Below are 17629 nucleotides of genomic sequence, written 5' to 3' on the forward strand. Positions count from 1 at the left end.
ATATTGTTTTGAGAGTCGGTCGGGAAACGCAATTTAAAGTCATGGCCTTAAAGTTATCAAGTTACGTAATCGGAGCAGCGGATTCTACTTTGTAGCGGGCGGTGACCTGGTTTCACGGTTGTGGTTTGTTAACTTGATTCGTGGAAAGAATGAAATACAAACTGTACTTGACACCTTTTATGAACTCGTATTTTACGCTATATTCCTGTCAATAGGACACGATTAGATACAGATTTATGTGGTGCAATATACTATACAGTTTGTTCTGTTGGTTTTTTATCAAAACGTGCAGCGATTGGAGTTTGCACTATACAATTGTGCATAAAATACAGGTAGTTGCTAAACAGAAATTGCACATTTCGAAGGTTTAAATTTTCGTGCAAAAATCATTGAAATTATAGAAAATCTTGGATAAGTGAAAATAATGGCGATGTCTGGACATTCTAAATTGACCCTTGACGATATTCCCGTCATAAACATGGGGCAATTTCTACTGGACAGGATGAAGACGTTCGGTGACTCTGTTGCAATAGTAAGACTTGTGTTGTTTTTGTTGCTAAAAATGGAAAGTGCATAAATGTCTTCTTCTTCCTTTATAACTACTAATTGTGAGCTATCACCATGCCGATCACTAAATTATAAGTTACTTGTGAACCTTTGGCAATGACAGAGAGGTGGATTTAGGTCTCAAAAGCGGTAGTTTTGGTTCAAAAGCGGTAGAATACATCCGGGGGGGCAAATGTCCGGGGGGGCAAATGTCCGTTTACCAGAATGATTTCGGAGTGTTTTAATTCCTTTAATTTTCAGTCAAAAACAATGATGGAGACAATGTAAGCAAAATCTTGATATTTGTTACTGTTTTTAGATTTTCGGAAAATACGCATAAAATATGTCATGCTTAAAAGACTTGTTATATGTTACTGTTTTTGATTGAGAAACAGACGGATATTACCTCTGACTTGTAAAAACAAGTTTATATTTAGAACAGCTGCTAAACTATCAAATCAGACTGCAAAAACAGGTCGGAGTGTAAGTGCAGACGACTGCAGAATTGTGTATGTCAATGTTCCCGCCAAAATGTCGTAAAATTGTATACACTAAATAATTAATAACACCTTGGAAATGTTGTTTTCTTTAGTGTTTTGACAGTTCTATAATGTCTTTGATATTTACAAAAATTCTGATTAATGCTAATTAACAAAGAATGCTAATTAGTCTTTTTTGTACCGTACTGGTAACCTAGCAACGATCTAGGCCGGAGTGTGAAGTGATTTGACAAGTTGTTTACTTTAACGTGACAGTATGGTATTTTAGCATGGTTGTTTTTAAAAGTAAATTTAAGGCCAATTTGATATAATTTTGAGCTTTTTTTAAAAGCTCAAATTGTCGGTAGATTTTGACGGGAAAGCGTTATGACGTTAGAAGGGTCTCAAAAGCGGTATATTTCACCTACCGCCGGTAGAGTTCCAAAAAAAAATGTTTGTTTAGGGTAACCTTCCCAATATTTTTAGGTAGGGTAGGTAGGGATTTAAAAAAAAAAAAAAAAATTCAAAATCGGTCGTAAGTTCAGAGTGTTTCCTTGCACATGGCAGTCTTTCCTACATTACTGTCATTGCCTGACTTTGTTTTATCATATAAACAATAATTCTGATCGTCCAATTCCCATTTATCCGCCCTTCGTAACTCTCTATTCGCTAACGAATATTTTTTTGCTCAGAAACGGAAAAAAATAGTTAGGGTCGGCGCATTTTTATAGGTAGGATCGGGTTACTCGAAACAGACATATTTTTTAGGCCTTATTTCTTTCCGAACTCCTTATTCAAAATATAGTATTGCAAATAGGGAAAATCACTGTGTTGTAATGAGTTTCGTATTTGCATATACCAAATAAGCAACTCTATGAAATGAAACAATGCATGTAAATGAAACATTTCGAATAATGTATACGAGAGACACTCTTTATTGCCTCCATTATGGTGAGACATTAATTTATAATAATTAATCATAGAAAATAAATGAGACAAACTTCCATGTTAAACAACTATATCTTTAATTATATCTTATATAGTACATTACAATCTCAATTCGAACTTTTCGGCCATTTTCCACGGAAATAGCCTCGGATATATGCTGGTACATCGGTAGAAATAGTTAATAAAAAATATTTAATAATTAAGTGTAGTGTGTTAACGTGTATTTTGTATTACCTAATTTAAATTGATTGCCAGTGAAGTTATTATTGCATAAATAACTAAGATTCCCAAGAGTAGAGACCTTAGGTTTAAATGCTATATTTAAATCACTACGCGAATCTAGTTTAATCTCGTCCCGTTTCCTATAGCCGTATAAATTTGTAGAAATTTAAGTTCCAGAGCAAACGTCTTTTGTGTGAGAAACCGCCGGCTAACATTCCTCATACTTACGGGGACCCTCTTAAAGATTTAATATTGGCGATATATTTCCCACTAGATTTGTTTCAGTTGAGATTTTCATTATTTTTATACAAACAAACTCCAAGCACTAACCGACAGTTACTTCTTGTATGTAAATTTTAGCTTAATATTATATCACTTTTTATATCGAAAAAAAAAACAATTTGTCGCTTTTTATGTCACATTTTTAAAATATTTTAAACCAAAAACATTTTATTTGAACGCCTTATGACGAGTTTGCATTGATACAACCATACATTTGTTCACAATACACACGTTTGTAAAATTATCGACGTCTAACAAGTTAAAGGGACTGAACACCTGGCCCCAATATCACGAAAGTACTTAAGTCAAATCTCAATCTCAATCTAAACTCATTGTTCGACATTAGTATGTCATTATTAAAAAATACTAATGTTTTACTATTTTTAAAAGCACATTCTCAAATGCATTATGTTGATAAACATAATTGATCAATATTCTAAAAAAACAACATTTCTACAGCACAAAATGTACTTGAGTAAAACTCAAAAATAATAAATTGGACTCAAGTACAATTTTTGCTCTCATCTTTTTTTTTTATAAAACTTATTGACCAATGCTTTTATCAACATAATGAATGAGAGAATGTGATTTTAAAAAGGGTAAAACATTTACAATTTTGAATCATATGATGCTGTAATTTGATAAAAAGTGTTGAGACTGAGATTGAGATTTGACTTGAGTATTTTCGTAATATTGGGGCCTGATTGGCACCAAAAAAAGTTGTTGTTTTTTTCTGTAACAAATCTCAGGCAAATTATTTAATAGAATGTGTTACGCTTTGATATCATCATAGTAAGAAGTACCAAACTGTAAAAAAAAATTCGGAGACCGGATTCGAACCCGTGTCGCCAATATTGCAGCGTAGTGTAGTATCCACTGTGCTACCAAGGCTTATTCCAAACGAGTGGTATTTTTAAGCTATATATCTAAATTGGTAATATCACGTGATAACATCGACTAACCAATCACGCATAAGGAATGAATTCTACTAGGTAGACATACCCAGTAGTCTTTTTTAATGGAAAAATACGAAATAACTGCTAAACTTAAACAAATTGTAAACTATGTGGTACTTCAGTTAGTAAGTTTCAATGCATTGTACACATTAATACCAAGTTTATGTCAGTTTTCGACCATTTTCTTTTTTTCTTGCAAATTGATCATCTGGTGCACAGTTGCTTTAAGACGTGTGTCCCTTTAATTTGCTGCAGCTATTTGTATATAGAGCAAATTCTGTTTTTATCTGACATCAAACTGTCTTACTCTTAATAGTACAGGGCTATAATAAAACATTCAGTACACTGAGGTCACGTTACGGTCATTGCATTTTGTGGGCATTACATTTGTAGACGAGATAAAGATAAATGAATTGGCGTTAGGTTTCTACCACGGCTTGATAATATTTTAATTCCAAAATTATGTATTTGTATTTACAAGTATTATTGCCTTTATGTTTGATCTAAAGACCCTATTAGATTAAAGGTTTCGTCGTGTTTTTTTGTTTTTTTTTTGTCTTCTGTGCAAAATAAAGTGATGATAAAGCATGTTAAATACACGACCAATCTCTTTCTTACTAATATTTTTTAGTCAGTTAAGTCAATAATATTATATTATGAACTAAGGCGCTGCCTTAACAGGCTTAAAGTCTTATTGCCGGACACGTTAAAGTTAGAGTCTACTTAATGACTAATAGAAACATACCTGGAGTGAAAGAAAAAAAAATCATTTGCGTTAATAAACATTGAAAATCTTTCACCCTATTTAAAATATCAAGCAGTTCTGACGTTGTTGGCCATTTATTTAATATATATACAAACACGTACAAAAATTATGTATACATTATATATAATGCATTATACTATAAATCAAAGTTTGGAGTTGTCCTACTCATTTCAGCTTAAAAGGAGCTATTGTGCATTTGAGATTAAGTACACAAACGCATTTAAAGAATATGTAATGCACCAGTCAATTGTAACCACGCCCCCCCCCCCCCCCCCCCCAGGTCCAAAGATTAGCGGGAATTTGACATTCGGTCCAGCCAAGCCCATGTAAAATCCCCACCAAATGCCCCCGCACCCCAGGGACCCTAGGTAAGGTCCATTACCCGCTATATTTGGTGCGAAGACAAAACCACCGCATTCGCCCGGCACTGCGGGGCCACACGAAATGTAAAAACATGGCCCATTTACACGGCTATCCCAGGTATACCCCCGGACCTAGGGAGAGGGGGGGGGGCGTGGTTACAATTGACTGGTGCATAGCACACAGAAATAATGTGTTAGTCAGTAAAGTCATTAATATTATAAAAGCATCTCATGTCATCAGGTCGATGGAACTACCGAGGAAGAGACTTCATACCGGAAGTTGGCAATGGAGGTGGAGAGCGCCGCGAGCGGGCTGCAGGCATTCGGCGTACAAAAGAATGACGTCATCTGTGTCGTCTCACCGAATCACCCAGACTACCTCGTGGCGTTCTACGCTACCACGTTGATTGCGGGAACGTTTCAACCAGTCAACCCAATGTATACAAAAGGTAGAAGCGTTATTGATGTTTGAACTGCAAAGATTCATCGACAGGGTGGATGGGGGGGGGGGGGGGGTAGATCGTCGTTGGTGCATAGCTACTTCTACTTCTAAAATGATGATTATGATGATTATTATGATGGTGATGATGATGATGATGATGATGATGATGATAGTGATGATGATGATGATGATGATGATGATGATGATGATGATTTTTTTGCAATTTTAATTATAAAAACAGCCTAACAGCTCATACTAAGATATATGTACCATGATTTCAGATGACATTGTGAAAGTATTCAAGCAATGTAAGTCGAAGTTTATCATGACCACTTCAGAACTTTTACCCAAGGTAAAAGAGGCATCAGCAGAATTTCCAACTATTAAGGTACGTAGTCAAAGGTTTAAACCTTAATCATGAATCATCATCTTTCAACATCGTATTAAGTTGCAGTGAATTGTTCGTAGCATTTGTTAACATATGTAAATGGAACCGTGGATGTTTGTCATAAAAACCATCATGTATGTAATAAGAAGACTGAAAAATGCAGCAAATTGTACAGTCAAAACTCGCTTAGTCGAAGTCGTGGCGACCTCAGGAAAAAAAACTTCGATATAACGAGCATTCGATATAACCGAAATACAAAAGGTGTAAAATTAAACCAAACGCATTCGTATTTTCATTGAGCTCAATGAAATAACTTGTTTTGACGTTATGTTATAATGACCTTTATGTCGATCCAATAAAACTGGTCGCCATAAAGTGTTTTCTGTGACCATTTTGCTCGGACTTCGCAGATAATAATGTTTGGGGAGTCTCCAGGCTACACCAGCTTCCGGTCCCTGTTTGACCACTCACATGGCCCTTACGTGTCACCGGATATAGACCCCAAATCAGATGTAGCGGCCCTCATGTCCTCTTCCGGTACAACAGGATTCCCGAAAGCCGTCCGTATGACACACTACTCCATCGTGGCTAATACCCTACAACAGAGGTCAGTTGTTTATTTTTTGTTATTTTAAACATACAGTCGAAACTCGCTATGTCGAACTCGGATATCTCGAAATTCCGATTATGCAGAACTTCTTTCGAATATTTTGGGGAAAATGAGACATGTTTTTTTCGGTTATGTCAAATGTTCGTTAACTCGAACCTTTTCCCGAGGTGCGAAAGACCACGTCATAGCGAGTGTTAATTGTAATATTCGTTTTGTTATGTCATATTGCAAACAGTGGATATCCGGCTAGGATTGTTGTTTTTTTGTTGTTGAAAAAATACGTCTTAAATTCACCAAATCTTACACTTACTGTGTAACAGATTATTTCTCATGAAAATATGAGCCAATGCTTATTTTCGCACGTATGTGACTAGGTGTTCAGTCGCGTAGCTACATATATAGGCCATGTAGACCTGGGCCTGCAACTTTTTTTGAAAAATGACAAAAATTAAACAACCCAAAAATGCAATAAAAACTAATAGCTACTCAAACACTTTGAACAACTAAAAAGTTAGTTTATTTTAACTATAGTTTGGTGTTTATTTAAACTACGTACAGGGTGTATTGGTTGATTTTATTGTAATCATTGCACATAAAATTGAGTGTGTGTAATGCACATATAAAGTCCCCAAACTCACAGAGAACCATCAGGTCTACATTTTTTTGGCCTAGCTACGACCCTGGTTTTGCGAAAAGAACGTCGTTGTCGTAACATTCTACAGTGTTTAAATGGAGAGCTATGACAAATAATCCACATGCCCAAAATATACAGTCGAACCCTGTTGGCTCGTACTCGCTTGGCTCAATTTTCTCGCTTGCTCGAACTGGATGTTAAGGACCAAATTTATTCAATGTTAGCATTACCGCTTGGCTCGAATTTCCTGTGGCTCGAGGTATTTTCACCGGTCCCTGGGTGTTCGAGCCAACGGGGTTCGACTGTATGTCTCTTACAATCAATAATGCCTTTTGGTTGCGACAAATTGATCAAAAGCGCCCTGGTCCTGTTTCTTCTATTTCCCCAGGTATTCGGCCTAAACCTGATCATCTATAATTCGCATGTCCCTTCCTCCAAGCTCAACTCATATTTTCTTTTAATTGTTCTCAGATGCGCCGGACTGAACACAAGCGCCGACACTTTGGTTGTATTCCTGCCATTCTTCCACGCTTATGGCCTCTACTTAGTCAGCTACTACGCCCATCATCTTGGTGCAAGGCTCGTCGTCATGTCAATGTTTGAACCCGATAAATACCTCTACCTCATCGAGAAATATAAGGTAAATTAAAGCATTCGGAGCTCCTCGGCCATTTTTATTGAAAACGACCTCGGATGTATGCCGGTACATCGTTAGAAGTAGTTCGTAAAATTTTGAATTTATTAAATGTAGTGTTGTAGCTTGAATTTGTAGATTTAAGTTTGAATTGATTGTCAGTGAATTGTATTAATGCAAACATAATTAAAATTCCCAAGTGTTAAGTCATTAAGTTTACCTGCTAAATTGAAATTACTACGCGATCTACTTGCAGCGTAGTTAACGTGTACCGATGTCCGACATTGTAAACTGTCCATATTTATCCGAAGTTGTTTTCGATAAAAATGGCCGAGGAGTTCCGAATGAAAATAAAGATGCCGCACCGGTGTCCAATCACGACATTATCATGTAAACAGATATGGTTTGCTAGAACGAATCGAACGGTCTTGGACACAATAAATGACTTGATGTCAAACATACTTAAATGGAGGTCAGCCTCGACTAAGGCAATACCACAATTTAGCTTCATCGGACGGGTTGTATTTCGTCTTTCAAATCGTAAGTTATGAACAATACATATACCTCCACAATCAGCCAAAACAAACAGATTTAAGGATTGAAGGAGCTGATAATGATGCAATCAGGCACGATTAGTTAGGAAAATAGTGTTAAGTGTACACAGATAAATGGCTAGTCAAATGTAGAACACATGGATATGACCTTATCGATAAAATTTCATGGTAATCAGTTAATGTTATACAAAGAATAAATTTGGTATGGCCTCATTTGTGAAGCCGTATTTTATCACACATATACCAAATCATCGTTAAGCCCAACCTAATAAAAGTGGTACCTTCTGTGATAGTGATGATGGATTTCTCATAAGAACCCATAACCTTCCCAACTTAAAATCGATCATAGTTGTTGTCATTTCTTTTTATTTAATTACCATGAATATTTCTACATCAAATTCACAGCCCAGCCTGCTCCAAGTGGTACCTCCACTGATGGCGATATTTTCAAGTACCCAAATTGGCCAACTACGATTCTCCCATGTAAAACAGAATCAATTATTTTCGACTACAAATAATTATATTTATAAAACATATTATTCTCTAGTAAGTGTATACCACGCGATAAATTACGTCATAAGTGCTACGTACGTAGGAAGGCATTTTTTGCTTCACATAAAAACTTGAAACAAAGATAACTTTACTATTTATTCATCATATTAAATAAAACATGGCGCAGTCTACGCCGCTTACATAGCCCTGCCTTCGGTCTTTTACTGGATCATTATTGAGAGTTTAATATATAGCATCTTAAAACACTTTCGTAAACCGCCGCCTGATGTAGCACTGTCAATACATTAGTTTGGAAAGATGTCGAAGTGTTTGAGGAAACCAATCACCAAATCAAACTCCGGTAATGAAACGAAGGCGGGGCTCTTTAAGCGTTATAGACGCAGCCCTTTGTTTCATTGAAAATGGTGAAGAAAATGAAAAACGGAAGCAAAATGTTGCATTGCGACGTAGCATTTGCTACGTAATTTATCACGTGGTATAAACACACTGTTCTCGCTACAGCCAAACCTACTCCAAGTAGTACCTCCAGTCATGGTGTTGTTTTCCAAGTACCCGAAGGTGGCCAACTACGATCTCTCCTCTGTAACACAAATAATCTGCGGAGCGGCCCCTCTCAGCAAGGAGATTGAGGACACGGTGAAAACTAAGCTCAACATTCAGTGTATTCATCAAGGTACAGTCGATTGAAAATAACTAGATACTGAGGGTAGTATCATTTCAACAAAAAAGTTTAACACAGTGTTTGATATTATCTTAGTCGCCTGGTTTCAAGTTTACTGTTTGCATTATTTCACGTCTTAGGTAAATTTGAGCTGCAAGAAAAGGTTTATTCACATAAATGGGTTGATTTTAGCCCTTCTGTATAGCTTGAAAAGCCGAGGAATTGTGTGAGACGGACAAACTCCACCTCACAAATTTTAGCATAAGCAAATGTTGTTTATATTTATTAACCTAATACATTGTTTTAGGGGTAAAGTGTATTACATTTTACAACATGTCTTCTCAGTAACAATTCAATCACAATTTTTCGGGGTGGGGGATTAATTCGTCTGTTCAATACGTGATGGTGCATTTCGTCCTAGGAGGTTTTGTCATGCACTCTTAAAGTGTTTCCGTCATCGGCGTCAGTGTCATTTGAAATGCACATGTCGCATGTGACTAAACGCGTGTGGGAAACATTCTCCTTCTGCTGTATCTCTTAGATGTGAAACACGATTTTTAGTATAGGTCCTGTCGATTTAATCGACAAAAGATGCAGTTCTACGCAATGCCTTCTCATCCAGAGACACTGTTCTACACAATGCCATCTAATCCAAAGATGCAGTTCTAAGCAATGCCTTCAAATCCAAAGATGCAGTTCTACGCAATGCCTTCTAATCCTAAGATGCAGTTCCACGCAATGCATTCTCATCCAAAGATGCAGTTCTACGCAATGCAATCGCATCCCAAGATGCAGTTCCACGCTATGCTTTTTCATCCAAAGATGCTGTTCTACACAATGCCTTCTTATCCAAATATGCCGTTCTACACAATCACTTCTCATACAAAGATGCTGTTCTACACAATGCCTTCTTATCCAAAGATGCAGTTCTACACAATCACTTCTCATACAAAGATGCTGTTCTACGCAATGCCTTGTCATCCAAAGGTGCAGTTCTACACAATGCCTTGTTATCCAAAGATGCAGTTCTACGCAATCACTTCTCATACAAAGATGCTGTTCTACGCAATGCCTTGTCATCCAAAGATGCAGTTCCACGCAATGCTTTTTCATCCAAAGATGCTGTTCTACACAATCACTTCTCATCCAAAGATGCTGTTCTACGCAATGCCTTGTCATCCAAAGATGCTGTTCTACACAATCACTTCTCATCCAAAGATGCTGTTCTACGCAATGCCTTGTCATCCAAAGATGCTGTTCTACGCAATCACTTCTCATCCAAAGATGCTGTTCTACGCAATCACGTCTCATACAAAGATGCTGTTCTACGCAATCACGTCTCATACAAAGATGCTGTTCTACGCAATCACTTCTCATACAAAGATGCTGTTCTACGCAATCACTTCTCATACAAAGATGCAGTTCTACACAATCACTTCTCATCCAAAGATGCTGTTCTACGCAATCACTTCTCATACAAAGATGCTGTTCTACGCAATGCCTTGTCATCCAAAGATGCAGTTCTACACAATCACTTCTCATCCAAAGATGCTGTTCTACGCAATCACTTCTCATACAAAGATGCTGTTCTACGCAATGCCTTGTCATCCAAAGATGCTGTTCTACGCAATCACGTCTCATATAAAGATGCTGTTCTACGCAATCACTTCTCATACAAAGATGCTGTTCTACGCAATCACTTCTCATACAAAGATGCTGTTCTACGTAATCACTTCTCATACAAAGATGCTGTTCTACGTAATCACTTCTCATACAAAGATGCTGTTCTACGTAATCACTTCTCATACAAAGATGCTGTTCTACGCAATCACTTCTCATACAAAGATGCTGTTCTACGCAATCACTTCTCATACAAAGATGCTGTTCTACGCAATCACTTCTCATACAAAGATGCTGTTCTACGCAATCACTTCTCATACAAAGATGCTGTTCTACGCAATCACTTCTAATACAAAGATGCAGTTCTACGCAATCACTTCTCATGCAAAGATGCTGTTCTACGCAATCACTTCTCATACAAAGATGCTGTTCTACGCAATCACTTCTCATACAAAGATGCTGTTCTACGCAATCACTTCTCATACAAAGATGCAGTTCTACACAATCACTTCTCATACAAAGATGCAGTTCTACACAAATCACTTCTCATACAAAGATGCTGTTCTACGCAATCACTTCTCATACAAAGATGCTGTTCTACACAATCACTTCTCATACAAAGATGCTGTTCTACGTAATGCCTTCTAATCCAAAGATGATTTTCTACCCAATGCCTTCTTATCCAAAGATGCAGTTCTACACAATGCATTCTAATCCAAAGATGCTCTTCTACGCAATGCCTTTCTAATCGAAAGATGCTGTTCTACACAATGCCTTTCTAATCCAAAGATGCTGTTCTACGCAATGTCTTCTAATCCAATGATGCTATTCTATGCAATGCCTCTAATCCAAAGATGCTGTTCTACGCTATGCCTTCTAATCGAAAGAAGCTGTTCCACGCAATACCTTCTAATCCAAAGATGCTGTTCTACGCAATGCCTTCTAATCCAAAGATGCTGTTCCACGCAATGCCTTCTAATCCAAAGATGCTGTTCCACGCAATGCCTTCTAATCCAAAGATGCTGTTCTACGCCTTATCCAAAGATGCTGTTCTACGCAATGCATTCTTATCCAAAGATGTTGTTCTACCCAAAGCCTTTTAATTCAAAGATGCGGCGGTTCTACGCAATGCCTTCTTATCCAAAGATGACGTTCTATCCAATGCAAGTTTATCTAAAGATGCTGTTTTTTACTATGTTTTTTTTTTTTAATTTTAAGATTGCTGTTTTACTCTATGCCTTCTAATCCAAATTTATGTTGTTACCAAGGTTACGGGATGACAGAAGTAGGCGTGACTCACCTAAATGGACGGGACAACTCCAGATACAAATCAGTGGGCAAACTGCTCCCGCTTGTAGAAATGAAGGTTAGCGCCATAATTCTTTATTAAAGGCCTAGTTTAAGGAAATGTCATGATAATCTCCTGCTGTGCATCTACTGCTATTTGCACTGGTGTCACAGTAGGGGCCAATTTCCTGTATATTCGTTTATTGGTTCAGGGCCATTTAGGGTCCATTTCTATAATAAAACATCCCAAATTGCACAATAGGATACTCAGATCAGAGATCTGATAAGAGGGATCAAGGCAAGTAGATTCAGATCAATACACAGAGGTTGTGTACTGTACACAGGGTTTTTTTTGTTTTGTTTTTTGTTGTTGTTGTTGTTGTTGTTTTTTTTTTTTTGTTTTTTTTTTTGTTTTTTTTTTTGGGGGGGGGGGGGGTGACTTATAGAAGGCTTAAACTAGGCCTTTAAGTGTCTAACTACACAATGAATGTAGCGGCGCAACGTTGTATAGCTAGAACATATTTAGTAAATTAATGGGTAAAAAACGTGTCCTGCTAAGTCATTAAGACTTTACCTTATATGTTCAAACTTTACATCTTAGAGTGTATCATAGTTAGAACATTTTGTGTAAAAATTAATGAAGTAATATAATTCGCTCACTCCACCATACTCAGCATAACTCCTTAGATGATACATTTAATGTCTTTTAAGTGGCAGGCCGTGGATTTTACCCGGGCTTGGCTGGACTGAAAGTCAAAGTCCCCGCTATTCCACGGAACTGGGGGCCGTGTTTACAATTGACTGGTGCATAAGTTAAGCAACATGACTTAAGGTAGAAAATGACTTAAGAAGATGTTTTATGAATACTGACCTAGGTCCCAAATATACGCTCTGCAGTACTGCAAGCACGGGAAATCGAGCGCTTCAGTCAAATTGTTATATAAATAATCTCATATTACAGATAGTAGACGTCGATTCAGGACGGATCATGGGTGTGAACGAGGAAGGTGAGATCTGGGTAAAAGGCCCGCAACTCTCTCTTGGCTACCACGAGCTACCCGAGCAGACACGGGAACTATTTACACCAGACGGATGGGCAAGAACAGGTCAGTTCGTGTCGTGATACAGCGTGTTTTTGTTCTTATTTTGTGGATACATTTAAAGATACACTCTTACTCCCAGGTAAGATTTACCACAATTAATAATATTGTTTTGTTATTGCAAAAAGGATGAATAAATGTCGAAAACAAAGGTTATTATGAAGGATACCGAGTTTAATTTGAACAAAATAAGCATAAACATGGTATTTCTACCTTGTGGGACTATAGTAGACCACAATAAATCTTTGAGCATTCACCAATCATTTAATATGTTTACGCTTTTTGCTATTAAATACACGGTTACATTTTTTTTTCAGTAATTAATATTTTCCATTAATGCATTATTTAGTAAGAAGTTAAAGGTTTATCAGCAAATATTGATTTTGAAAAAGAGTGTCACTTTAAGAAGAAAAACGTTTTAAACAAAAAAATATACTGACATTAATCACGTACCACTTCCGTATCAGGTGACATCGGGTACGAGGACGAGGACGGATTCCTGTTTGTTGTTGACAGACTCAAGGAGCTTATCAAGTACAAGGCATTCCAGGTCGCCCCCGCAACGCTCGAAGACATCCTGCTACGCCATGACGCCATTGCTGACGTAGGGGTCGTCGGGATGCTGGATGTCGACGCTGGAGAACTCCCGCGCGCGTATGTCGTACTCAAGGCAGGACGGACATTAACGGAACAAGATGTGCTTACGTTTGTAGCAGGTGTGAAACATTTTCTAACTGAATCACAGTATTACGATTTTTGAGATTATATTGAAATTAAAGCATGTGCATAAAGTTAAAACGTATGTTGTTATATTGTATGTTTGGTGACTTGAAATAATGCCATGGTATACACACAGGGGTACAGTATCGGTTATAAATACACACATACATGAAAAAGTGCACACGCACATGATAAACTGCACACGCACACGCACATGATAAACTGCACACGCACATGATAAAGTTCACACGCACATGATAAACTGCACACGCACATGATAAATTTCACACGCACATAATAAACTGCACACGCACGTAATAAACTGCACACGCACATGATAAACTACACACGCACATGATAAACTGCACACGCACATGATGAACTGCACATAATAAAGTGCACACGCACATGATAAAGTGCACACGCACATGATAAACTGCACACGCACATGATTAACTGCACATGATAAAGTGCACACGCACATGATACGCATATGATAAACTGCACACGCACATGATAAACTGCACACGCACATGATAAAGTTCACAAGCACATGATAAAGTGCATACGCACATGATTAACTGCACACGCACATGATAAAGTGCACACGCATATGATAAAGTGCACATGCACATGATTAACTGCACACGCACATGATGAACTGTACACGCACACAATCATGATAAACTGCACACGCACATGATAAAGTGCACACGCATATGATAAACTGTACACGCACACAATCATGATAAACTGCACACGCACATGATAAAGTGCACACGCATATGATAAACTGTACACGCACACAATCATGATAAACTGCACACGCACATGATAAAGTGCACACGCACATGATAAACTGCACACGCACACAATCATGATAAACTGCACACGCACATGATAAAGTGCACACGCATATGATAAAGTGCACATGCGCATGATTAACTGCACACGCACATGATAAACTGTACACGCACACAATCATGATAAACTGCACACGCACATGATAAAGTCCACACGCACATAATAAAATGCACAAGCACATGATAAAGTGCACACGCACATGATAAACTACACACGCACATGGTTAAGTGCATAGCGTACTCGAGTACCAAGCAATTCGAGCATGCTGAAAATGAGAATCAAGTGAATTCCAAAAGAAAACTCGATATGATATCTCTTCGAAACAAACTTTGAGAAGAATAAGAAGAAAGCATATTTAACACATTACTAAAACTTATTTTATTAAAAAGACGCCGACAGGATATTTATCTTTAGTTTGCCTTTCGCTCACATTTCAGACCAGGTGGCTCCCCACATGAAGCTGCGGGGAGGGGTGGAGTTTGTACAGGAAATCCCGCGGACCGCCTCGGGGAAGATCCTCCGGAAGTCGCTCCGGGAACGCGCGCGGGAGTTTGCAGCGAGCAAAAGTCCGAGAAGCAACTGACATGCCTTTTATTATAAGAGATGTGACATTAATTCACGACCGTGGCTTTTATAATCGCTCAATTCATTCCGAGGACATTATAGATAAAATAATGTTCAAAATATGGATGACCAAGTAATACTGGTATCACCTTGATGTAGATAAAGTCTTTGAGGAAGTATTGTGGTAGATATTTTTCAACATGTTCATTGGAAATTTTAATCAGTCAAAGCTTTACTTTTTTGATATCACCGCTTTCAATTGAAACAATCCATATAATGGACTAAAGACCTTACATAACGAAAGTCGAATGACGGACTTCTCTTTGTAACCTCAGTTTGGGACATAAATGTGTAGGACATTTAAATCATACCTATTAAAGCTGCACTCTCACAGATTTACCATTTTTACAACTTTTTTTTATTTTTTTGTCTTGGAAAGAGCAAAATTTTGCGTATATATCTGCAAACCAGTGATAAAAGTTTGCTGACAAAAGATCAGATCGCAGATTTGCATATTTCCGTTCAAAAATCAATGTTTTATGGCTTAAACCGTTCCTAACGGTTTAAGAAAAAGGCATAAAACATGAATTTTCGAACTTATAACTATAAAGGAGCAAAATTTGTCAACGCGGTCATTGAAACCACCACGCATTATGTTTTAGTTATCTGGACATGATCATTTTTCCACAATTAACTGTTAAAACATAATTTCACTTTTAAATCCAACGATATGAATGTATTCGTAATATGGCCAGTGCCTCTAGTTCATTGTCGCATGGTTCCTTGCCGTTTATTTTCGAATATTCTGCTACTGGGCTTGACCATGTAGTTTTCATTGTGTTTGTTTTATTTCTGCATGACATACTATACGAGTACGTATACGGATGTGCGAATATGTACATAATAATGCCTTTGAAACAATCACGCTGTTGCCACGACGTTCATTTTATCTTTATAGTTTAGCTTTGTATCGCTTAATGCTTATTATAAGTTGTATGTTATATAAGGTAACCGTATATTTCATGTATTCATGAAAAGAAATAAAAAAAGATTGATAACAGTGTCATTATGTCTGTTGTATTTTACAGAATACGTATGTTCCTATACTTGGTGATGGGATCCCATGACTTCATATTGGGAACATAATATATATTTTTTCCAAGAAAAAATACTTATAAAATAGAATAAAAGGGCTGAAAGCCTGTTCACAGGCAATTCAAATCTGACCCAACATATATTTTGAATGGTCTCAAACTGTAACCGATATGTGCCTGTCAAAAACTAAGAGGAGGTTATGTAAAGAGATGAATTTGTAATAACATTAGCTAGGGTCATAACAGTAACCCATAAACCTATATATATATATATATATGTTCTAGGGTATATAAACATTTTTATTTTCTACGTCACAAGTAATCTATAATGATCTATTCCCCTCGATTCTTCGCAAAGCTTTATTTAGGATTCTTCGGCGTTCTTTTTTAGTTGCAATCTTATGAATGTACTTAAACAGTGGGTTTTCCATTCGCACTATTTTACACCGAAGCATTATTGTCATGTCAAAAAGTAGATCTCACGAAACCTGATTTCGATTTGAATTACTAGTCTACCGCCTAAAAAAACGTCAAAAATGCATGAATATACATCCTTGAAGACTTGTATTTGCAAACTAAACCTCGGGACCCCTCAAATCACTGACAATATACTTATATCGATTTTTTTTTTCATTCTACTTCCGGGATGATTGATCGAGGGGACTCGGCATATCATAAAACGAGGTATGTGAAATACTACGCCAACCCTTGCTTCGAAACGGTTTCACACCTTAGACCGATAAGGTGATCATGTCAGTTCATATTCTACCATATGGTTTGCCTTGATGTAAGACCAAATAAAAATGTTAAATTTTCTCAAGCACAGCCGCATTCATAATAAAGAGCTAGTCCATATAAACAGCCGCTTCCCTTATTTCAAAATGAATTTAACAAACACGCTTTTCCGATTTGAATGATACCAAAATGTGCAAATGGACGTCCGGCAGTGGCGTAGCTATATATAGGCCTTGTAGACAAAAAGTGACAAAATTTGAATAAACCAAAACTGCAATAAAAACTAATAGCTGCTCAAACACTTTGAACAATTTAAAAGTTTGTTTTATTACATGTATTACCAAAACAAGTTTGGTGTTTATTGCTTGATTTTGTAATTATTGCATATAAATTTAAGTGTGTGTAATGTGCATATAAAATGGATGTAATTGTGCTTTTTTTTCGCCTGGAATGCTCCGAAATTGCAACATTTGGTTTCTTATTTAGAAAGAAAGCTTGTGGAACCATCGGGCCTACAAGTTTTTAGGCCCAGCTACGCCCCTGTCCGGTATTGATCAGTAAAAGTAAGAGGACATAAAACACAAACTACAATAAAGTTATCCCTTATAATATGACATCATTAATAACCAGAAAGTATTTACCTTTCAA

General features: G+C 37.2%; 1 protein-coding gene across 1 annotated transcript; it reads left to right on the top strand.

Moving 5' to 3' along the window:
* The first annotated feature begins 105 nt into the window (after positions 1-105).
* On the top strand, positions 106-16215 carry LOC128236607 (uncharacterized). Its single transcript, XM_052951586.1, has 10 exons — positions 106-532; positions 4803-5010; positions 5285-5391; positions 5802-5998; positions 7107-7275; positions 8838-9009; positions 11886-11983; positions 12866-13010; positions 13472-13720; positions 15026-16215. Exons 1-10 carry the CDS (start codon positions 425-427, stop codon positions 15169-15171), a joined length of 1599 nt encoding a protein of 532 aa, XP_052807546.1. The 5' UTR covers positions 106-424; the 3' UTR covers positions 15172-16215.
* The last annotated feature ends 1414 nt before the right edge of the window (positions 16216-17629 follow it).

Source organism: Mya arenaria, chromosome 1 (assembly GCF_026914265.1).
Source record: "Mya arenaria isolate MELC-2E11 chromosome 1, ASM2691426v1".
Lineage (NCBI taxonomy): Eukaryota > Metazoa > Mollusca > Bivalvia > Myida > Myidae > Mya > Mya arenaria.